The 19,881-nt window shown below is 43.2% G+C and overlaps 1 protein-coding gene across 3 annotated transcripts in view; it reads left to right on the forward strand.

The window, feature by feature from the left end:
• Window positions 1–19,071, forward strand: part of SLC25A13 (solute carrier family 25 member 13) — a 171,388-nt gene extending 152,317 nt beyond the window's left edge. For all 3 annotated transcript variants that reach the window (XM_028525571.2, XM_028525570.2, XM_036010589.1), the window contains 4 exons: window positions 8,511–8,649; window positions 17,329–17,487; window positions 17,580–17,670; window positions 17,957–19,071. In XM_028525571.2, the coding sequence (XP_028381372.1) occupies window positions 8,511–8,649; window positions 17,329–17,487; window positions 17,580–17,670; window positions 17,957–18,143 (576 nt within the window). In that variant the 3' untranslated portion in view covers window positions 18,144–19,071. The remainder of the gene's footprint in view (window positions 1–8,510; window positions 8,650–17,328; window positions 17,488–17,579; window positions 17,671–17,956) is intronic.
• Window positions 19,072–19,881: the final 810 nt, after the last annotated feature.

Consider the following 19,881-nt stretch of genomic DNA (forward strand, 5'->3'; position numbering starts at 1 on the left):
TGGAGGCCATGGGCTGGGTGGCACTGACCTAAGCCAGGGCCATGCCAGCGGGGGTGGGGAGGCAGTGGATATGTTGGAGGGATGTTTGGTCTTGGAAAATGATGGAGAGTGAAAAGTAAAGGAAGATTAAAAGGTGGTTCTTGGATTTCTGGCTTGAGCACCTGAATAGATGGTGCTGCTTTTAAAATTTCGTAATATTTGAGAAGCTGCAAGAAACCTAAAGACACCTCTCTGGTGTTACCTTTATAAATGAGGAATAGAAGCCCAGAAATCTTACGAGGTTTAACTGGGTGACTTGGGTAGGCCGGGGGAGGCCTGAGACGGAGACGGTCTCTGACTCCCTATCCAGCGTTTCATTATTCGACCATATTGAATGTGGGGTGAGAGCCTTGTCCAGGGGGTGGGGACTAGGGATGCTCTTTTAAGGGTCATCATCTGCGTGCATGAAGCTATGAGAGAAGGTGAAATCTCTCAGCTAATGGGACACCAGCGAGGGAACTCAGAGACCACCCCCATTCAGGTGGCAGAAGGAAGTATGGGTGGAGAAAAAGCAGAAGCAGCTGTCAGGCGGTGAACAGAAGGAGCGGTGTGTGGGGGCCAGTGGAAGGAGGAGACAGGAAGGGGAGGAGGGAGAGAGGAGTAGTACCGAGAGCTGCATGGACCACTGGCAATGAAGGCCAGGCAGAGGCCTTCATATTTCAAGATGGAGGTCAGTGGTTATTTTTAAGAAATCAATTTAAGTAGAATGACAGAAGTTGAAACCTTATGAGAAAATATCAGCAGGTACAAACCACTAACTTTTGCTGTGAAAGGAAAAAAAGGGAAAGGGTACAGGAACTGGAAGGAAAGGTAGAGTCGAGCGATACTATTAGAGAGAGAGAGAGGAGGTTGAGAGATGTGTTTCTTTTCATGGTGCAGGGAGAACCATCCCAGCTGTGCAGAGAGCGGAAAAATGCTCAGTGAAGGTGGAAGGGTGGGAAGCATCTGAAGGCAGCAAAACCGAATAGGGTGCTAGGACGTGAAGAAAGGAAGGACATAGAGAATCCAGGCTTGTCCTAGCAGCCTATGAGACAGGTAGTTTCTTTTTCTTTTTTTTTAGCTATTTTTTAAAGCAAAGTTACAGCTGAGGAAAGGAAGGCTTGATGGGTTTAGGTAATTTGTCTAAGGTCACATACTTTGCAAGTAAGTGGGAGGCTAGGTTTCAAACTCAGTTCAATCTCTCTTTGAAACCTGAGCTATCACATAAAGATATGTTGAGCCAGACAGGAGAGAGCTCATGCCTGATAATTCAGGGAAGTTTAAAACCAAGGTTATGTGCTACACGAGGTTTGGAGTCACTGTTGACAGGGAATGTGCTAAGGAAACGGTAATGAAAAGAATTGAGATGGCACTAACCGTCATGAATGAGTAATAGCTGAGGCCAAGGTAGGCATACGAGTGTTGGTCCTAGTTGCTTATAGTACCCAGTGCTATTTTAAAATGATATTATGGGGCAATGACTCAATTTTACTTTGTTTTCTTTTTAAAAATAAGAACGTGTTACTTTAGATCTTATAGCAGCTCTTTAAATTATAGAAATTCTTTTAAAAATTACTCTCCAGAAGTGACATACATACCTACTAATCTATTCTTACGTTTCTATGGTTTCTAATCGTGCTCAAGGTATGCACTTAAAAGATGGCCAGTTTAAAAAATGTTCATTGACTGTAAAATTAAAGTAATATGCCTTATGACAGCCAAAGAGTCCCATGTGGGATATGATCAATTTAGCCAACTAATTTAAACTTATTTGGTAGGATTAGGTCTTCCGCCAAATAAAAAATTGGCTCTTAGCTTGATAAATATAGAACTCTGCTGGAATTCAGGTATGAAACCACATAGGAGCTCTACTCCAGCTGCTGGCTGTTTAAAGGATATATTAGCTATTTCCATTTTCTGCTGCCACTGGGCACTGAGCTTTTCGTTGATAATAGTAACTACCTTTATATCACCAGCTTTTATTGAAGATCCTTGTGTTGGGTGTTGTACTGGGTCCTTTATGTCAAGCACTGATTGTAAATTTAATTCTTATGTTAATACAAATGTTGCTCACATTTTGTAGGTGAGGAACTGGAGGGACAGAGAGTTTAGGAAGTTGACCCACCAGCAGATCCTAAGTGCCAGAGCAGTAATTCGAGCCCAGGTCTCTGGCTGCACAGCCTCTGTTCCTGCCCCTGCGGTGTCCTGCCGTTGGTGGGCAGTGGCAGAATTCAGGTGCAGAGCCATATCTCGGATGGTTCATTTTGACTGCTTCTTTGAACACAGCCTGCTCCCTCTCTAAGAAGGCATCCTCCCCGAGCAGAATTGCGTGTAGAAAGGTGAAACATGGAGAGAGTACCCAGCTAGCCTATTGGCCATAACAGTTGATGCTGCAAAGAGCTACAAATGGCCTTCACTGGGTGTGCTGAAGGGAATTGGAATGAAGAGCTTTATCTTTCTCCAAGATCTACATCAAAGGGAATAGAGAGGAGGAATTATCATGGACGCTGCCTGCACAGTATTGCACATTTGAATGAAACTTGTCAAGAGAGTGGATCAAGAGCAAACCAGCTGGGGCATCTCCTCAACAAGGCATTAGGTTTTCTAGCCATTGGCAGTTGAGCAGTGTTGATGGTAAAGCAACACACAACGGTAGAACAGCAGAGGAGAGCTAATGCTATCACAGGAATGGTATTCCCTACCCAAACACCTTGGGTTGCCAAATGCCTTTGTTAGAATTGCAGTGAAATTAAGGAGAAGCCAATATCCTAAAATTCCCTGTACTAAAGAAATCTAATAACAGGCATTGATATTTTATATTAAAATTAAAGTAATGCCAGTGTCACTGATATCAAGCCTCCAATTGATGTCTCTGGTTTATTTGGTTTTAACACCAACGACACCATCACATCACAGGTCTTGGCACCGGTGAAACTTCTCAGCAAGATACTGAAACTCACCCTGTTTGTATCCCAGCCACGTGGCCCTAACTGCCCCTTGACTGGGCAGAAGAGGTGCTGCCAGGCCGTGCTACAAGGGTTAACTTGCTTGGGAGAAACCAAGAGGAATGCTAAGGGATCAAGACATGACATGCTACCTATTGTTTGTAGCTCCAGGATCAAAATATACAATTATACATGCCAAATAAATTTTGAACCTGTACGTTAGAAAAAGAGGGGTGGCCCTGACTACAGGTGCCAGAAGCATTAAATAACCTTCCCAGACAAGGTGCACCACTGTTGTCTTGAATGCTGCAGGGTCCCCCAGTCTGGCATTTTCCCCCGTGCCAGACAATGTGCATTCACTGCAGGAGTCTCTGTTAAGCCTCTGTCTCCCAGACCTGCTGGCTCCTGGTGCCCGGCCCTGACACAGAGGTGCCTTTGTGAGTGTAATTACCTTCCCCAGTATTAGAAATAGTCTGTTTAGAGCTGTGTTTGCAGGTACAGCTAGAATAAGCAGGCATTAGCATGCGAAAAGACCTGCCCTGGCCCTGACTTCTTTATCAGCAACCATCCTTCAAGACTGTTCTTTTCCCCTTAAATTGATCAGGCAAGTGTGATACCAACAGAGATGATGAAGAGCTTTAAAAGAAGAAGGAAAAAAAGGACTTTGGAGATAGCAGTGCGTGCACGCATGTGTGTGTGTGTGTGTGTGTGTGTGTGTAAGATACAAACCCTGTTGTGTTATATCTCTTGACAGTTTCATGCCAGTCAGGGCTGCCAGAGTAAACTTGAGTGGATGATTCCAGCATCTTAAGAATTGATTAAAGCTCCCCTGGGCTTTTAACACAGTGTCCACATCCAAAAACACATGAGAAGCAAAATAAATAATTCCTTTGCCATGGTGACGCTGTGGCCAGTGCCTGTAAGCCTAAGTGGCTGTGTTCATTGTGGACTATTAACTTGAAGTGAGGCCTGCCCTTCAAGAAGCTTTCCTAGACCTTAAATAGAATGATGACGAGAAACTTCAGAATGATACGGGATTGGGATGCAGCCAGAGTCGATAATTAAACTAGACCTGAGTTTTGATTCTAGTTTATTTTACCGATAGGTCTCCCCTGAGATGCCTTTTATTGTTCCTATTATTAGTGGGTCTTTATTTAAAAGGGGGGAAAAAACAATAATTTCTCCTCTTTGGAGAAAGTGCTTTAATGAATAGTAAGAGATCAGATGATTGCATTTTGCATTTATTAATTTTCCCCCAAGTGATTTTACTGGGTACAAAGGAAATTCAGGGCTAAGCAGAGAATGTCTGAGACTGGGCTGTCAGTGAGAGAGACTTACAGCAGGAAAGCATGGGGACTTTCTCATGGGGCAAGAACATTTCAAGATTTATTTTACGTGGCACATACTTTGTAACTTATTAATTTTTTAATGGCCAAAGTAATTATTTTTGTGTTGCTGACGCAGGTTCTTGGGCAGTGTGGAATGTTTCCCTGTATTATAAAGTTGCCTGTTGAGAGTGGCTGGTCACCTGGTAAAAACCCTACGCCAGGCAAGGAGAATTCAAGTCAAACAGGTTTCTGTTTTGATGTAGGGCTGGAGAATGGGTGTTCACCACAAAGTGAAGGGTTTATCAAGGAATCTGGGAGAGAGACATTCTCACTGTTGGAACTTTAAAAGCCTTTTTCACATCCTGCTTCCCTTCTCATTGTGTGGAGCGACAGGTCAGGTATTGCCTGGGGCGGCCCTACAAATTGGCACCTGCCTTTGTGCCTCAGACCTGAAGGAAGTAGGGAGGAAAGGAGGCGAGGGAAATTTAATAAGTCTGTGCCTTTTTCTCCAATCTTCTGCAAAGCTAGCTTTGCTTGAGAATCGAGCTTTGATGCCTGGGGTGTGAGAGAGGCTTGGGGCACCTGCTGACTCTGGACAGGGACAGGGATTTGCTGCCTGGAGGTGCGAGCAGGTGCTGGGCTGTGCAAGGATGCAGGCACCGGGAGAGGCAGGGAGAAGGACCTCCTCGTCCCCACCGTCCCCCCGGAACATGTGCACTGCTGCTGGCCTTTCACACGGGGCTTTCACATTATCACCTCGTTTATTCCTAAACCCCTGTTTCCTCCTCCCCCAGCACCCCCAAAGAAGGCAGCCTTTCGTATTTCTGACAAGTGAGGAGATTTAGAATTTTCTTCCTCTCAAGGCTCATCACCTGATACGCAGCGATAGAAGAGAGGGTTTTGTACCAGCAGCCCTTCATACCTGGATCAGCGGGAATTTGAGTTTTTCTATGTTTCACTTGCCAGCAAGGCAGCTCTGCCCCTGTAGAGCAGAGATGGTGGCTGTTCCACATGTTATTTTTCTGCCTTGACTTGTCCTTTTCTTCCTTTTTCTCAGATAACCGGAAACCTAAGACCTCTTATGTCGTCTTAACATTCCTTCCAGTGTGTGTAAATTATTTGATTTTTATTATGCGTTGTCTGATCCCTGGTAGGAAAAGTACGTGTTCCTATCCATTTTTCCTTTAGTGTTTCATGGTGCAGCTCCACATTTTCTTTAGATTTATTCTTTTTCTGTTTGTCCACTTGATTTTTGATTAAGCCATTTTTCTTCTCAGTCGTCTGGGACTGTTTTCAAACGTCTCCTAAAGCGGGTCCCACCCATCACTAGGCGCTGGTTGTCACCGGTACCTGACCGACTGTCCTGATTGCAGGGGAGAGCGTTCCTTCCTGGGAAAGCCCAGCTGCTTCTTCACGGGCCCTGCCCTGCCTGCCTGCTGTGTCCCAGGGATGCCCCTGTTTCCAGACCACAGCTTCCCGTGGCCTTCTGATGGCAGCGAAGCCACACAGCACGAGAGGGGCTGATCGCTGTCTTTCTCTCCTTCTTTTTAAATGTTAACATTCCAGCATAAAATTATCCACTGCTTCCTCCGAAGCTTTGTTGTATCCTCAGCAAATTATATATCTTTGTTTGAAAAACAAAAGGATTGGTTTTGGTTTCTAGTATATTTTTCCCAGAAATGAGTTAGTGTTTCTTGCAAAAAGCTGACAGGGTAGCCCAAAGCCTCTCATTTCTCCTAGTTGTCATTTTTTCAGTTTGAATTGGCAAAGCTAAATCAGTGTCACCAGGAACCAAATGGCAGCAGTTTGAACTTCCAGTACTTTTCTGTATTATCTGTGATACGCACTTAATATTTTATAGTCGGGAAAACATTTAACAGGGAAAGTACTACCAGCAGAACAATGAATAGAGCATATGAACTAAAGTTTGGCTCTAAAATGCCAAGACTTGGGATATGAGATTAAAAGTAAAAACTAAAGGATTTAGTAAAAAGCAAGGTTTGTGGGAAAAGTAATTGTATCAGCCTAAAAAATTATTCCAAAGTGATTAGTTTAGAAAGTCAGTAACACGGCAGTGTTTTTTACTATATGGAGGGAGCCAGACATGAAGATTTAACTGATCTTAATTTGAGTTGATTACTTGCTATCTAATTTGAATTATCTCCTGGACAGAGTCTGCATGTAGGCAAATAGCTGGCAGAACTTACAGAAAGATGTGGAGGCAAAATAAGGAATAAGGACGCAATTTGGAATAAGGAATTTGGAGGCAAAATAAGGAGGTAAAAAAAAAAGAATGTGAAAGTGGAGAAAAAAGTGGGTGATAGTATTACACTTCACAGTGTAACTACCTGTATTATAACTTTAAAAAAAGTCATCATTGAGAAAAGATTGGATGCTCTCCATGGATATTGTTAATATCCTATACTTTTTCCCCTTGAAAAGCTGGGGGACAGGGAAAGAGCTCAAGACACCCCCTCCACTTTGAACCTGTCTCTGGCGCTGCCTCCAAGGCTGTCCCCTGAGCAAGCCAACAGCATGGCCCTTAATAGACATGCAATTGCTAGATTAACTGTCCTGGGCTTCGGTTTGCACATGTATAAAATGAGAAATTAGGTGGTGGATTTTGTGGTTCCTCTTCTTGGTTAGGCGTCATAACAGTCTGGGAGTAGACAAGATGGAAAAGTGTGGATCGATCAGCAGTGCCTGGTGGGCATCCTCCTGGTCCTGGGGTATCTGTACTCAAAGCGGACAGAGACATCTGAACACATCCATCGGCGAGTTGACCAAGGAAGAGGCAACCTGACAGGGTCCGGATTCCAAGCATCTGTTCTGGTTGGAAGGATGGGCCAAACTAGGATGAAGTTTAATAGGATTAAACATGAAGTCTTACTTATGTTGCTTGTTTAAGGCAATGAATTAAGTTACAGGAGACCTGAGTTAACAGCAGTTCCTATGAAAAAGACCAAGGGTTTTGTTACCCACAAGCTCAGTTGGAGTCAGGAGTGTAACACAGGTGTCAGAAAAGCAAAGACTACAGTAATAAATGTGTAGTGTTAAGGAAGTTTGACAGATTGGAGCCCAGCATCAGCCAAAAATACCCAAGATCCAACATCACTGGACTTCAGTAAATGTCACTGCGCTTGACTGCATCTGTTGAATCTGGATGGAGTTGTTATTTTCTTTGAAGAACCTCTAAATTGGGTGGAGAGCTCTAGGTATTAGAAATCTGTAAAAGAAATGCTACTAAATCACTAAGTGTTGAAAAAGAGTGACTTCCTTTCCATTTAGTCTGTGTAAAGCACAATATACGCCTTGTGGTTTTCTTTGGGTGATTAACTGTTTAATCTTATTTCTGGGTTCACATCGATTCTCAGGGCCTCCCCATGCCATCATTTTGGCACCAAAAATTCTTTGGTAAAGAATTTGCTCTAGTTGTTCATTGTAAATATGTATGAATTATAAATATTTGAAGGTTTTAGGATGGGCATTTATCAATGTTTCATAAATTCTCGGGTATAGGAGTAAGTATCTGAATAAATTAGGGGATCCATGAACCCCTGGAAAAGGTATATAATTCTTTACATATGTGTAATTTATTTTGTGATAGTCCAACACATTTATCAGAGTCTCAAAAATATAAAAACACAAATGCCTCCCCCTGCCACCTATATAATTTTTTATTTCCTAGTATATAAACAAAGGGGTATCTTGGTTGTTGCTGCCCATCTTCTGAGAACAAATCCTCCTTGAAAGGCCAGTGACGTGCGATCAGCAGGGATTTAAAAGGATGTCAAGACGGAGTTCCGAAAATGTTTTAATAGAAGGCTCACCATTAGAATAAACGGGTGGGATGGGCAGAGGAGGGCAAAAGGGGGAAAACTGGGACAACTGTAATAGAATAACATTAAAAATCTTTTTAAAAGATTCATAAAAAATAAAAATTAAATAAAATGAACAAATAATAAAAAAGTAGAATAAACAAGAACTACCCCTTCTTCCTCGTGGCACACAATAAAGGGAGTTTTATTTTAAAAAGGAACATTTAGATTTATTACTTGCAGAAGTTGGGTGATATTTTTTTTTCTGTTTCCCTTTTAAATTGTGAGTACAATTTGGTCTTCTCCGGGCATATTTTGTTCTGTGGAAGGTTCCAGAGAGGCTTGATCTTCTCAATGGGATATGTGTTTCATGTGGTTTTTCTTCCTTTTCAAACGGACAGGGTGCCAAAGCATGCTTTCTGAGGGACATTCCTTTCTCGGCCATCTACTTCCCGTGCTATGCTCATGTGAAGGCTTCCTTCGCGAACGAAGACGGGCAGGTCAGCCCGGGAAGCCTGCTGTTGGCGGGTGCCATAGCTGGTGAGTGCCCCTCACACACTCCGTCCACCCCCACCCCGTGCCGCTGCACTGGAACTTTTGCATCTGCTTCTGGACAGAGCACACGGGAGATGACTGTACCTTGCTTTGAAGAGCTACCGAAAAGAAAGGTGGGGAAATGAACCTTACATCTGGCAGAGCAGACTATTAGACAAGCTTGATTTCTTAACTCCAGAAAAGGCTCAGTAAAAATGGTGCATTTGTTGGTATTATTGGATTCCAGTTCAAGTTCCATTTCAATTCATCGTTTTACTTTACAGCATAAGAATGAGGACTAAGTTGGAAGTTTTATTTTGATTTTTTACTTTTTTAATTTTTATGTATTGATTTTTTTTTGAAAGAGAGGAAGGGGGAGAGAGCGAGAGAAACATCTATTTGTTGTTCCACTTACTTATGCATGCACTGGTTGATTCTTGTATGTGCCCTGACTGGGGATGGAACCCGGAACCTTGGCGTATCTGGATGACACTCTAACCAACTGCGCTACCCCCTCCCCCCAGGACTTAAGTCAGAAGTTTCAAAAATTTTTTAATAATTGTGCTTTAGTGGTATCTAAGCAAAATAGTGTATGATAGCTTACCCAGAACTGAAGCAATAGTGTTACAGAGAAAAGAAGGGTAGCCCAGCCAGAAGCAGCCAGGTCCTGCTGGACACCTGATCCCTCCTGGCTGTGTAAGGTTATAGGGACTGGGCGTGTGTGTGAATTGAATCCCAGAGAGAAATGACTATTGTCTCTTTTTCAGCGCTACAGTGAAAATATCAATAGAAAAAAATAGACGTGGAGGCTGGTTTCTACATCCCCAATGTAAATCCCTAGAGGAAATTTGATTATACCCACAGCAGGAATCAGTTTGTTCTTTGATGCCACTCCCCGTCCAGAGACCCCAAGGGCCGGAACAATCTGGATTAGCTCTCCAGGTGGTGACAAACATTTAATGAGTGAACGAACCCTAAGGCAGTCCTGGGATGACTGGGTCCAAACAGTTTTGATACCAGTATTGTTCTCATCAGATACCTGGCTTAAGTCTCCCGAGAACAAGCCCCAGCTTTGAGGAGTTGCTTGCTGTTTTGTGGGCCCTGTGTCCTGCCTGTCGCCTGGGGAGCCCCTGGAGGAAGGAACCCAGAAGCTTCTCTATAATTCTTAATTAATTCTTTTTCTTCAAAGGCAGGCTTGACCCTGGCCGCTCAGAAACCCTACTTGCATGAGTAGCAAAGAGATCTCTCTACCTCTATCAGGAAATGATGATTTCAACACAAGAGTATAAAATTCCCAGTTTTAATCCCATCTTGCCAATTGACTCACTGTGTCCTTTACCTGTCATTACAGATATGCAAATTACAAAAACAGAGGAACACAGTTGTAAAGAATAAAATGATAATGAATTCCTACCTATAGATAATCACTTTAAGTGTAAATGGCTTAAAGGGTCCTATCAAAAGACACAGGGTCACTGAATGCATAGGAAACCCATATATACATTGTCCACAGGAGTCCCACCTCAGAGTGAGAGACACACACAGACTAAAGGTAAAGGGGTAGAAAATGGCATTTCATACAAATGGAGATTTTTAAAAAGCTGGGGTAGCAATACTTGTATCTGACAAAATAGATGTTAAAACAAAGGCTACAGTAAAAGACAAAAAAGGATACTGCTCAATGACAAAGGGAGCAATCCAACAAGAGGACATAACTCTTACACACATTTCCACACCAACAGAGAAACACCTACACGTGTAAAGCCAATCCTGATGGATATGAGTCACAGTAGGGAATTCTGACCCCCCATTGACATCAATAGATGGATGTTCCAGACAAAATCAACAAGGAAACCGTGACCTTATATGACACTACATCAGATGGATTTAATTGATATCTTTAGAGTATTTCATACAAAGCAGTAGTATATATATTCTTTTCAAGTGTACATGGAACATTTTCTAGGATAGACCACATGTTAGGCCAAAAAACAAACTTAAGAATATTTAAGTCCTATCAAGCATCTTTTCTGACCACAGTGGTATGAAACTATAAACCAATCACAGGAAATAACTGCAAAACACACACAAGAATGGCTAAATAACATGTTTATAATTACATCAAAAAATACCTAGGAATAAATTTAACCAAGGATGTAAAAGACCTCTACTCAGAATATTATAAGATACTGAAGAAATAGAAGAAGATACAAATAAGTAGAAGTACCTACCATGTTCATGGATGGGAACAATTAAACATCATTAAAATGTCCATACTACCCAAAGCAATCTATAGATTCAGTGTGATTTCTATCAAGATACCAATGTTGTATTTCACAGAACTAGAACAACTATTCCAAAAATTTACATTGACCTACAAAAGACCCCGAATAGCCATAGCAAGCTTGAGAAAGAACAAAGTTAGAGGAATCACACCACCTGATATCAAACTATGCTATAAGGCCACAATCATCAAAACAATATGGTACTGGCATAAGAACAGACATATAGATCAATAGAACAGAATACAGAGCCCAGAAATAGACCCACACCCTTATGGTCAATTAATATTTGACAGAGGAGGCAAAAACGTACCATGGGGTTAAGATAGTCTATTCAATAAATGGTATTGGGAAAATTGGACATATACGTATAGAAAAATGAAACTAGACTACCTGCTTACATCATACACAAAAATAAATTTAAAATGGATTAAAGATATACATTAAACTTGAAACCATAAAAATCCTAGAAGAAAACATAGGCAGTAAAATCTCAGATATTTCTCATAGCAATATTTTTTTCTGATATATTTCCTCAGTCAAAGGAAACAAAAAATAAACAAATGGGACTACATCAAACCAAAAAGTTTTGCACAGCAAAGGAAACCGTCAACAAAATGTAAAGACAGCCCACTGAATGGGAGAACTTATTTGTCAATGATACATCTGATAAGGGTTTAATATCCAGAATTTATAAAGAACTTAATAAAATTCAATACCAGAAAAACAAGCAACCCAATTAAAAAATGGGCAAAGGTCCTGAATAGACACTTCTCCAGAGAGGACATACAGATGACCAGTAGACATATGAAAAGATGCTCAGTGTCACTAGTCATCAGAAAAATGCAAATTAAAACCACAATAAGATAACACCTCACACTTGTCGGATGGCTATCAGCAATAAATAACAAACAGCAAGTGTTGGTAATGATGTAGAGAAAGGGGAACTCTTTTTGCACTGTTGGTGGGAATGCAGACTGGTGCAGCCACTAAGCAAAGCAGTATGGAGTTACCTCAAAACATTAAAAATGGAACTGCATAATGACCCAGCAATTCCACTTCTGGGAACATATCCAAAGAAACCTGAAATACTAATTTGAAAGAATATATGTGTCCCAGTGCTCATTGCAGCATTATTTACAACAGCCAAGATTTGGAAGCAGCCCAGGTGCCCATCAGGAAATAAGTGGATGAAAAAAGCTGTGGTACATTTATGCAATAGAATACTAATCAGCCATAAAAAAGCAAAATCTTACCCTTTGCAACAGCATGGCTAGACCTAGAGAGCATTATGCTCAGTGAAACAAGCCAGTCAGAAAAAGACAAGTACCATAACGTTCCCCTACCTAATGAACAAAATAAACTAAAAAACAAAACAGAAACAGACTCATAGATGGAGGACAGATTGATAGCTGTCAGAGGGGAGGGGGCTTGGGAGGTTGGGTGAAAATGGTGAAAAGATTAAGCCAAAAATCTACTACAGACACTGGCAGCAGTATGGTGGTTGCCACAAGGAAGGGGGTGGAGGGAGGGGGAAGGGTGGAGCGGAGACAGGCGGTGACAGAAGGAGACTAGGGGAGGTGAGCACACAATATAGTGGGCAGGTGCTGTGTTACAGAATCGTACCCAGAAACCAACATAATTTTATTAACCGATCTTACCCCGATACATTCAATAAAAAGGTAAAAAAATAATAGTAATAATTTAAAAGCTATTCTTAGGTCCTTAAGAAAACTTTAATGGAGAGGTTAAATTAAGGTAATGGACTGAGCATATTTGTCTCTCTTCCCAAATATCTTAAAATGTCAAAAAATACATTTTGAAACTCCTTATTGACACTAGAAAATGTTAGCGCCAGCCCTCAGGAAGCAGGAAACAGAACCATATTTACTCTGAAACTAGACTGAAAGATGCCACAGCACAAAACACTGGCAGAAGAAGCTATTTTTGTTCCTGTAAGAGCAGAACCAGAGAGTCTGACCTCTCCGGGAGTGACAGAAGGTCTGGAGTCTCTGGAGGTGGAGACTTCAGGGTGACTCACGGACAGGGGCTGAAGAACTTCGCTCACTGCCCGAAGGTCAGGCTTGTTCTGTCTTCTTTTTATTTGGAGCTTCAGGCAACACTTGAATCCAGGCTCGAAGGCTGGGCTGTTTCTCAAGAAAGGGATCACTTGCTAGGAGGGGCAGTCGTAAGGGGCTAAAAGAAAGCAGGGCAAGCAAGGCTTAGGATAATGCCAGACCTTTACCACAGATGCAATGGGGCGGGCACGGACTCATGGCCACTCTTCCCAAGAAGGGTGTAAATTAATTCCTCTACTTCCGGAGCACAGCACTGTGCTTTCAGCTGATCCCCACTCCACCAGCTGACTTAGCCCCTTGCACCCAGTTAGCAGGCCTCACCCATGTCACACAGCCCATAGAGGGGCCTCCCATTCAGGAGAGGGGCCTGAGGGTGACAGTGGCCTGGGGTAGGGTAGAAGCCATCCGCAGCACTAATCAGCCTGTCCTTTGAACTTGAATATCAATAGACAGACAGAGGTCCTCAGACAAGACTGAGCAGTAAGGCAAGTAAACAGAATTATAGAGAAAACGAGCAATTCAGGGAACAGAGGAGGACTTTTAACAACTATAATTAAGATCTTCAGAGAGATTTTAAAGGAATGATCAGTGAAGAAGCTTTCTTGAAAACTAATAACAGGATTGTCAAAATTAAAAATCTGTAGATGGTCTGAATGATAGAATGGATATGATCAAAGACCAAATTAGGCATCTAGAAAATAAACTCATGGAAAAAAAAAAAGAAAAGAAAAGGAACACTTTAAAATGTAGAGCAGAAAATACAGAGATGAGAAAAATATGAGAAAGTTTGAGACATGTAGGATTAATCCAGGAGCTGTAACACTCACTTCATAGACTTTCCCTAGGGATAAGAAATAAGGGAGGGAAGTCAGCACAGGACTCGGCAGAAGAGGACTGACTTCTCACCTTCGGTCCTGGGCACCTTCAAAGCATCAGGGGAGGGTGGCGTGAACCCCAGCACACTAGCATTCAGGAGCAAGGGCCAAATTCGAGATTGTTTCTCCGTGCCAGGAGTCAAAGGTTACCTTTCACAGACCTCTCCAAGTCAAAATGATAAGTGAATTTAAGGAAGAAGAAAATGTGGGATATAAGACAGAGCAAATGAAGTTAAACCTGAGAATAGGTCTAAATAGCTGCTAACTCTGGCACCTACGTGTTTATACAAGAAGGGGCTTTGGGAGGCAGATAAAGGGGACACAAAAATGGAAGTGTGCTGAGGTCCTCTCCTTGCTGGTGAAGGGTGGAAATGCTAATGAATTGTAAACATTGTAAATATTACACCCGGGTAGTAAATGCATACAATACCTGGAATGCATTCTTCAGGAAAAGGGGGAAGCCAAAGGGAAACAAAAGCAGAGAAAATAAAAACCATAATATAGGATGGCAGAAATCAGTCTGTTAATCACAGTAACAGCCACAGTTGAGCGGAGTCAATGCCCCTGGTAAAAACAGACACTCTCTGATGAGTCGTGAAAGGAAAGCTACTTACCTGCAGTTTGAGAAAACAGTGACATGGAAAAATCGAAAGAAAATGGATTGAAAACTATGTACTGGGCAAATACCAACAATAAGCAAGGTTAGCAATATCAGTGTCAGACTAAATGGAAATCAGGGAATAAAAATAGCATTCAGAGTACAGAAGCATGTTTTACACTTACAAAAGATGAAGTTCACTGATATCGTCCTCTCTGTACTATCAACATAACATAGAAGTTCAACTTAAAAGTATGACAAGGACATACTATTTTCTCATTCCAAATAAGAATCTTCACACTTCTCTTAGAAACCGATACAAGTAGATACTTTAGATAAGGGTGCAAAGGGAGTTTTTAAAACTCTTAGCCTTGATCCAAAATAAATAGATACTAACTCTGTGTGCCATAAACCACAGGTGGCAAACCCAAGGCCTGCGGGCCAAATCCAGCCCCCCCCCACCTTTGTTTTATCTTGCCCACCGCCTTGTCTGCCCAGCGGCAGCGCCCAGCTCTCACTTAACTGTTGAGGACTGGTTACATTTATACAGTCCTAAAATTACATTCAGTCCTTTGAAGGCAACGGCGAGACTGATGTGGCCCTGGTAAAAATGAGTCTGACACCCCTGCCATCAACAGAGAAGTATGTCCTTTATATACACTAAGGGGATAGTTGTGAAAATTAAGGATGACTGGCCCTGAAGATGTCTTTTGCTGGTCCTCCTTCCACTTAGTTGTAAATGAACTTTTACTCTCTAGTTGCTGGGCCCCTTTAAAAGTTAGAATTTTTTATTGGCTAGAGAGCACCCCAAATTGTTCCTGTCGCCCAGGTAACATTCTCACCATTTGTCTATCACTGAACCACCAGGTAGGCTGCTGGGCCCCTGCCTGTTGAGGAAGTTGGAAGAAGCCTCTATTTCCCATCCTCCTCTTACATGCCCTCACCTTTGGGAAAAGAGAAAACTTAACCTCTTAATCAGTGTCGTGTTAGCCTTTTAGATGCCAGGACAGACTGGGCAAATCTCCTCTGAGCCTTCCCCAGCCTTGCTTTGCAGCAGCCCGCTGCTGTTCCCCAGGGTCCCAGGAGTTGCCTGTCCACAGAGGTCCGTGCTTCCCGGAGGCCCTCGCAGCTCTCTGCCTGGTCTGACAGGTGGGAGATGGGGGTGATGAGGATGGGGCCTCACAGGCTCCGTATTCTTGGCAGCCCTGAGCCCCCCCCGCCCCACACACACACCAGTTTTGCCAGGCAGCTTCCCAAACTTCTTACGTTCCTTTTGGCGGTTTTATCCCACTGATCAGTGTCTTCCCTCCACTCCCCCCATGCATCTTCTTTTTCACAACGAGGAACTGTTTGTGAAAACCAACCCGCTTTACTGCTTGCGTGTGTTTCGCCGTCACACTCTGACGTGCCTGCCCACTATCATCCGGAGGCCTTTATCGGATGTCGGATAAGCAGACGGCCTTGCTGTCACCTCTTTCCACACCCGGAAGTGAGGCAAAGTCAGTGGTGTGAACACTGGGTCTCTCAGCATTTTTCATGTTTCCTTCCATTACATTGGAGGGTAAATTTCTGGCTCAAAGTTAAAGTAATTCCTCCAAGCTAATAGGAAATTTAGGATGACTGATAAGCATTTCTAGCCAGTGAAGCACTGGACAGAAAGTGAGCTTTTTCACGTGCAAAAACGTGATGCGTTTTATAAAAACCGTTATTAAGATGAATGCTGGAGGAGCTCAGTCAAGATGGAAGAGGAAGAGGTCCAGCTCAGGAATAAAAATGCAAACGTGTGCTCCGCGCTTTTCCCCAGACACACATGCACACACTGGAACTTTAAAGCTGTCTGTTAGAAGGATGAGATGTCGCTGCGAGCCAGACCACGTTGGTTTGGACAGAAATTCTTACAGAATTATTAAGCCTTAAAAAAAGCAAAGGAGATTTATGCATCTGCATTTGACCAATTTGGTTTGGAATGGGTTCATAATGGAAAAGTAATAAAACCAGAAGAGACAGTGTCTTCTGAGTACAGTCTCGCTTTTAAAAAATCTAAACATGGGCTGTCCCGTTTTGGATAAAACGACTGTAGAAAAATTTCCCATTGGTAATTTTGGGAGGGTTTTGTTGTTGTTGTTGTTCCTTTTTCATTGATGACCCGCCAGTATAAATTTTAAGCTTTCTGTCAAATATTTTTTCTGGAGACGACAGTGTATGAAAAAGGAACCCTGAAGTGTTATCTGTGCGAGTTTCCTCCTCTGGTGACCCCCCCAACGCCCCCCCACGCCACACACACAGATGCACGTGCACACAGTGTTTGTTTAGCTATCAGGAAAGTCTTCTTCTGGTGTAACTGGAGAGGTTAGGGTCTGGAGGATAGGCGTGGTTGAACGTGTGTGCAAGAAGGCACCTCCCGTGACTGCCAACAGCCACAGAAAAGCATAACAAGAAGAGGAAACGCATAACAAGCTTCACCTCTGAAAAATCGGACCTAATAACTCGCCGAGTTTCTGATTTCAAAAGGAAAGCAAAAATGAATTTAAAAAGAACCCAAGACTTTCTCTGTTTATCCTCAGCCACTTGAAGTGTGTTATTGATAAATAATTCCTTACAGCTATTTAAGAACAGAAGCCTAACAAGCGGACGGGACTTGGGGGAGGAGACGGGGCAGTGTCGGTGGGTGGGTGGGAGCCTGCGGCGCCGCAGACGAGATCCTCAGGGCTGCGCTTCCCGGAGGGGACAGTGCAATAGGCATTTGATTTCCTGGGATGCTTAACTTTCTTTCCACGGGCCAGCAGTTCAAAGCACAGTTATTTTTATATAGTGAGAATGTGAGCAGACTGATGGTGTTGTCTCTCCTGCAGGTATGCCGGCAGCATCGTTAGTGACCCCTGCTGATGTTATCAAGACTCGATTACAGGTGGCCGCCAGGGCCGGCCAAACCACTTACAGCGGCGTGATGGACTGCTTCAGGAAGATACTGCGGGAGGAAGGCCCGAAAGCTCTGTGGAAAGGAGCTGGCGGTATGGAAAGAATCCATCCTTAACTAAACCTTTGGGATCAGGTGAAGTTTTAAAATCTAATTACGTCTGACATTTCCCACTTTTTCTTCAAGCCCGTGTGTTTCGATCCTCACCCCAGTTTGGTGTGACTCTGCTGACATATGAATTGCTGCAACGCTGGTTCTACGTCGATTTCGGAGGAACGTAAGTATCACCGTGCTGGGTGTGCCCCTGAATTTCAGCTGCTTCTAATGCTCAGCCATCCTGGAGAAAGGTCCACCAGCCCGTGCCCTGTGAGGAAACTGAGAAGGCATAGGAAAGTGGTGAAGTCATGTCTTCAGACCCACTTCCAAGGGGAACGTACAACGAACTGGAAAGTCCACAACTGCTTTATGAGGCGGACGTTCGGTTTTTGAAAGTCGTTTTTACCAAGTTAAAAAATAATAATAACAAAACCAAACTCAGATTCTCACTCTGTTTTCCCTCTTAGGAAACCCGTGGGATCGGAGCCAGTTCCCAAATCCCGGATCTCGCTGCCCGCTCCCAATCCCGATCACGTTGGGGGCTACAAACTGGCAGTTGCAACGTTCGCAGGGATTGAAAACAAATTTGGACTCTACTTACCTCTCTTCAAGCCGTCAGCTCCTACCTCACAAGTCACCCGTGTCGGCTCCTAGGAGGGCCGACCTTGGGACGTTGCCGCGGCTCTGGTGTTACATGGGTAAAGAATACCCCGTCTCGGACTGAAGCGATATTTCATTCCTTTCGGGTCCATCTCTTGTTTAGATTCAAGTCCAGGCTTTTTTATAAGGGGAAATCATTCATTTGCTCTGTGTTTTCTTCACCAGATCACTGTAAAATTATTCATAATCTCTCTGTGGGCATCTGCTTACAAACCTCTGTTTGTACCTGACATTTGCTGGGATTTTTTTGGTCAGCACCCGTGATTTGGGAGAAAGAGCAAAGCTGCACAGAAAGTAGAGCTTCTCCCCTTGGACTGGGGTCGCAGTCCCACAGAGGCTACCGAGAGGTGCTCAGCGTTCCGTGGGCCTGTAAACTGGTAAGAAACTGGAAGCCAGGAAAACGGTCAGAAATAGCCAGCTTAGCCTGGCTTCAGATTTTAAATGTGCACTAATTCTGCCTCTGGATTATATTATAAAGCTTTTATTGGAAATATGGTTGTTTTGTTTTTTTGGTAATGAAAACCATATTGAAGATATTTAATAATCGCATTATGTTACTGATACCAAGACTACTAGAGAGAAGGCTTTGTCCTTTAGGGAACCCCACTTGGTGTTTTACTACAAAGAGAAGCCATGAGCTGCGGCCCCGCTTCCGGGCGTGCGAACGCTGGGTGGCCTCTCATAGGCCGAGCACGTGCTGGTTACTGCCTATCGCAATGAACACTAGAAAAGTGCACGCCCCCGTTGGTCCTGTCCTGGGCCCCTCGCAGTTGGCACCCAATTGATTTAAAATCCACTTTATCTTGAATCATGTAAGACACATATACTCTACTGTAAGTTTTTATTTAATTTGTGGGGCCTTGCATAATGGTCAGAAGGCTTGTGTGCTTGTAAAGAAGGAAATAAACTATTTTTAAAGCTATTGAAATTTTTCTTTTTTTTTGTATGTCACATGGTAAATAATGACCACTATTGGACTCCATATGTTTTGTCCCAAGGGGGCGTTTATTCCTGTTGGCATGGCTATATCCTCCTGGCGCTTTGGGGCCACGTGCCCACCCACTGGCGGTACGCCAGTGCGCCGTTTTCCCGGTCAGACAAACCACGTTTTGCCATCGATGAGCAAGGAGCCTAGCACACTGACACCTCTGTTCTAGCCACGCCCTGCACTGCACTTTCTGCAGTTTCTTATCCTGAAAATTAAAGTAATAGAAAGTTTCACTGGAAATTGGGCATGAAAATTGGTATGAAACGATGGCAATTGTATTTTCCCTGACTCTTCCTCGTACCAAAACTTTATACCACTGTATCTGACATTTGGTCATTTTTGGCCAGTGCTCTGATGATCTGGGGAAGGAATGCTGAACAAAATTTAGGGCTTTTCTTACACTACGCTCATGCCTCCTGCAGAGGCCCTGATTAATCGATCGGGAGTCAGTTTGAAAGTTCCCCTCCGTGAGAGGCAGGCATTTCTCAGTGTCTGGCTTGCTGTAGGTCAATAGGTTGACATTCAGTTACTGTTCAAAACTGGAAAGAGTCAGTGCTATCCACAAATCCAATTTTTTTTAAGTGAACCTGAGCTTTGCTATCCTCCCCAGAAATAGCACATATGTATGTATACATGACTCCCTCCATGGTTTGGGTTCAGCCAAACCAAAAGAAAATCCCCCCTCCCCTCCCCTCCAGCAAGCCCCACTGAATGTGGTAAGTGATTGATATTCATACTTTAATC

This window comes from Phyllostomus discolor, chromosome 10, assembly GCF_004126475.2.
Source record: "Phyllostomus discolor isolate MPI-MPIP mPhyDis1 chromosome 10, mPhyDis1.pri.v3, whole genome shotgun sequence".
In the NCBI taxonomy this organism is placed as follows: Eukaryota; Metazoa; Chordata; class Mammalia; order Chiroptera; family Phyllostomidae; genus Phyllostomus; species Phyllostomus discolor.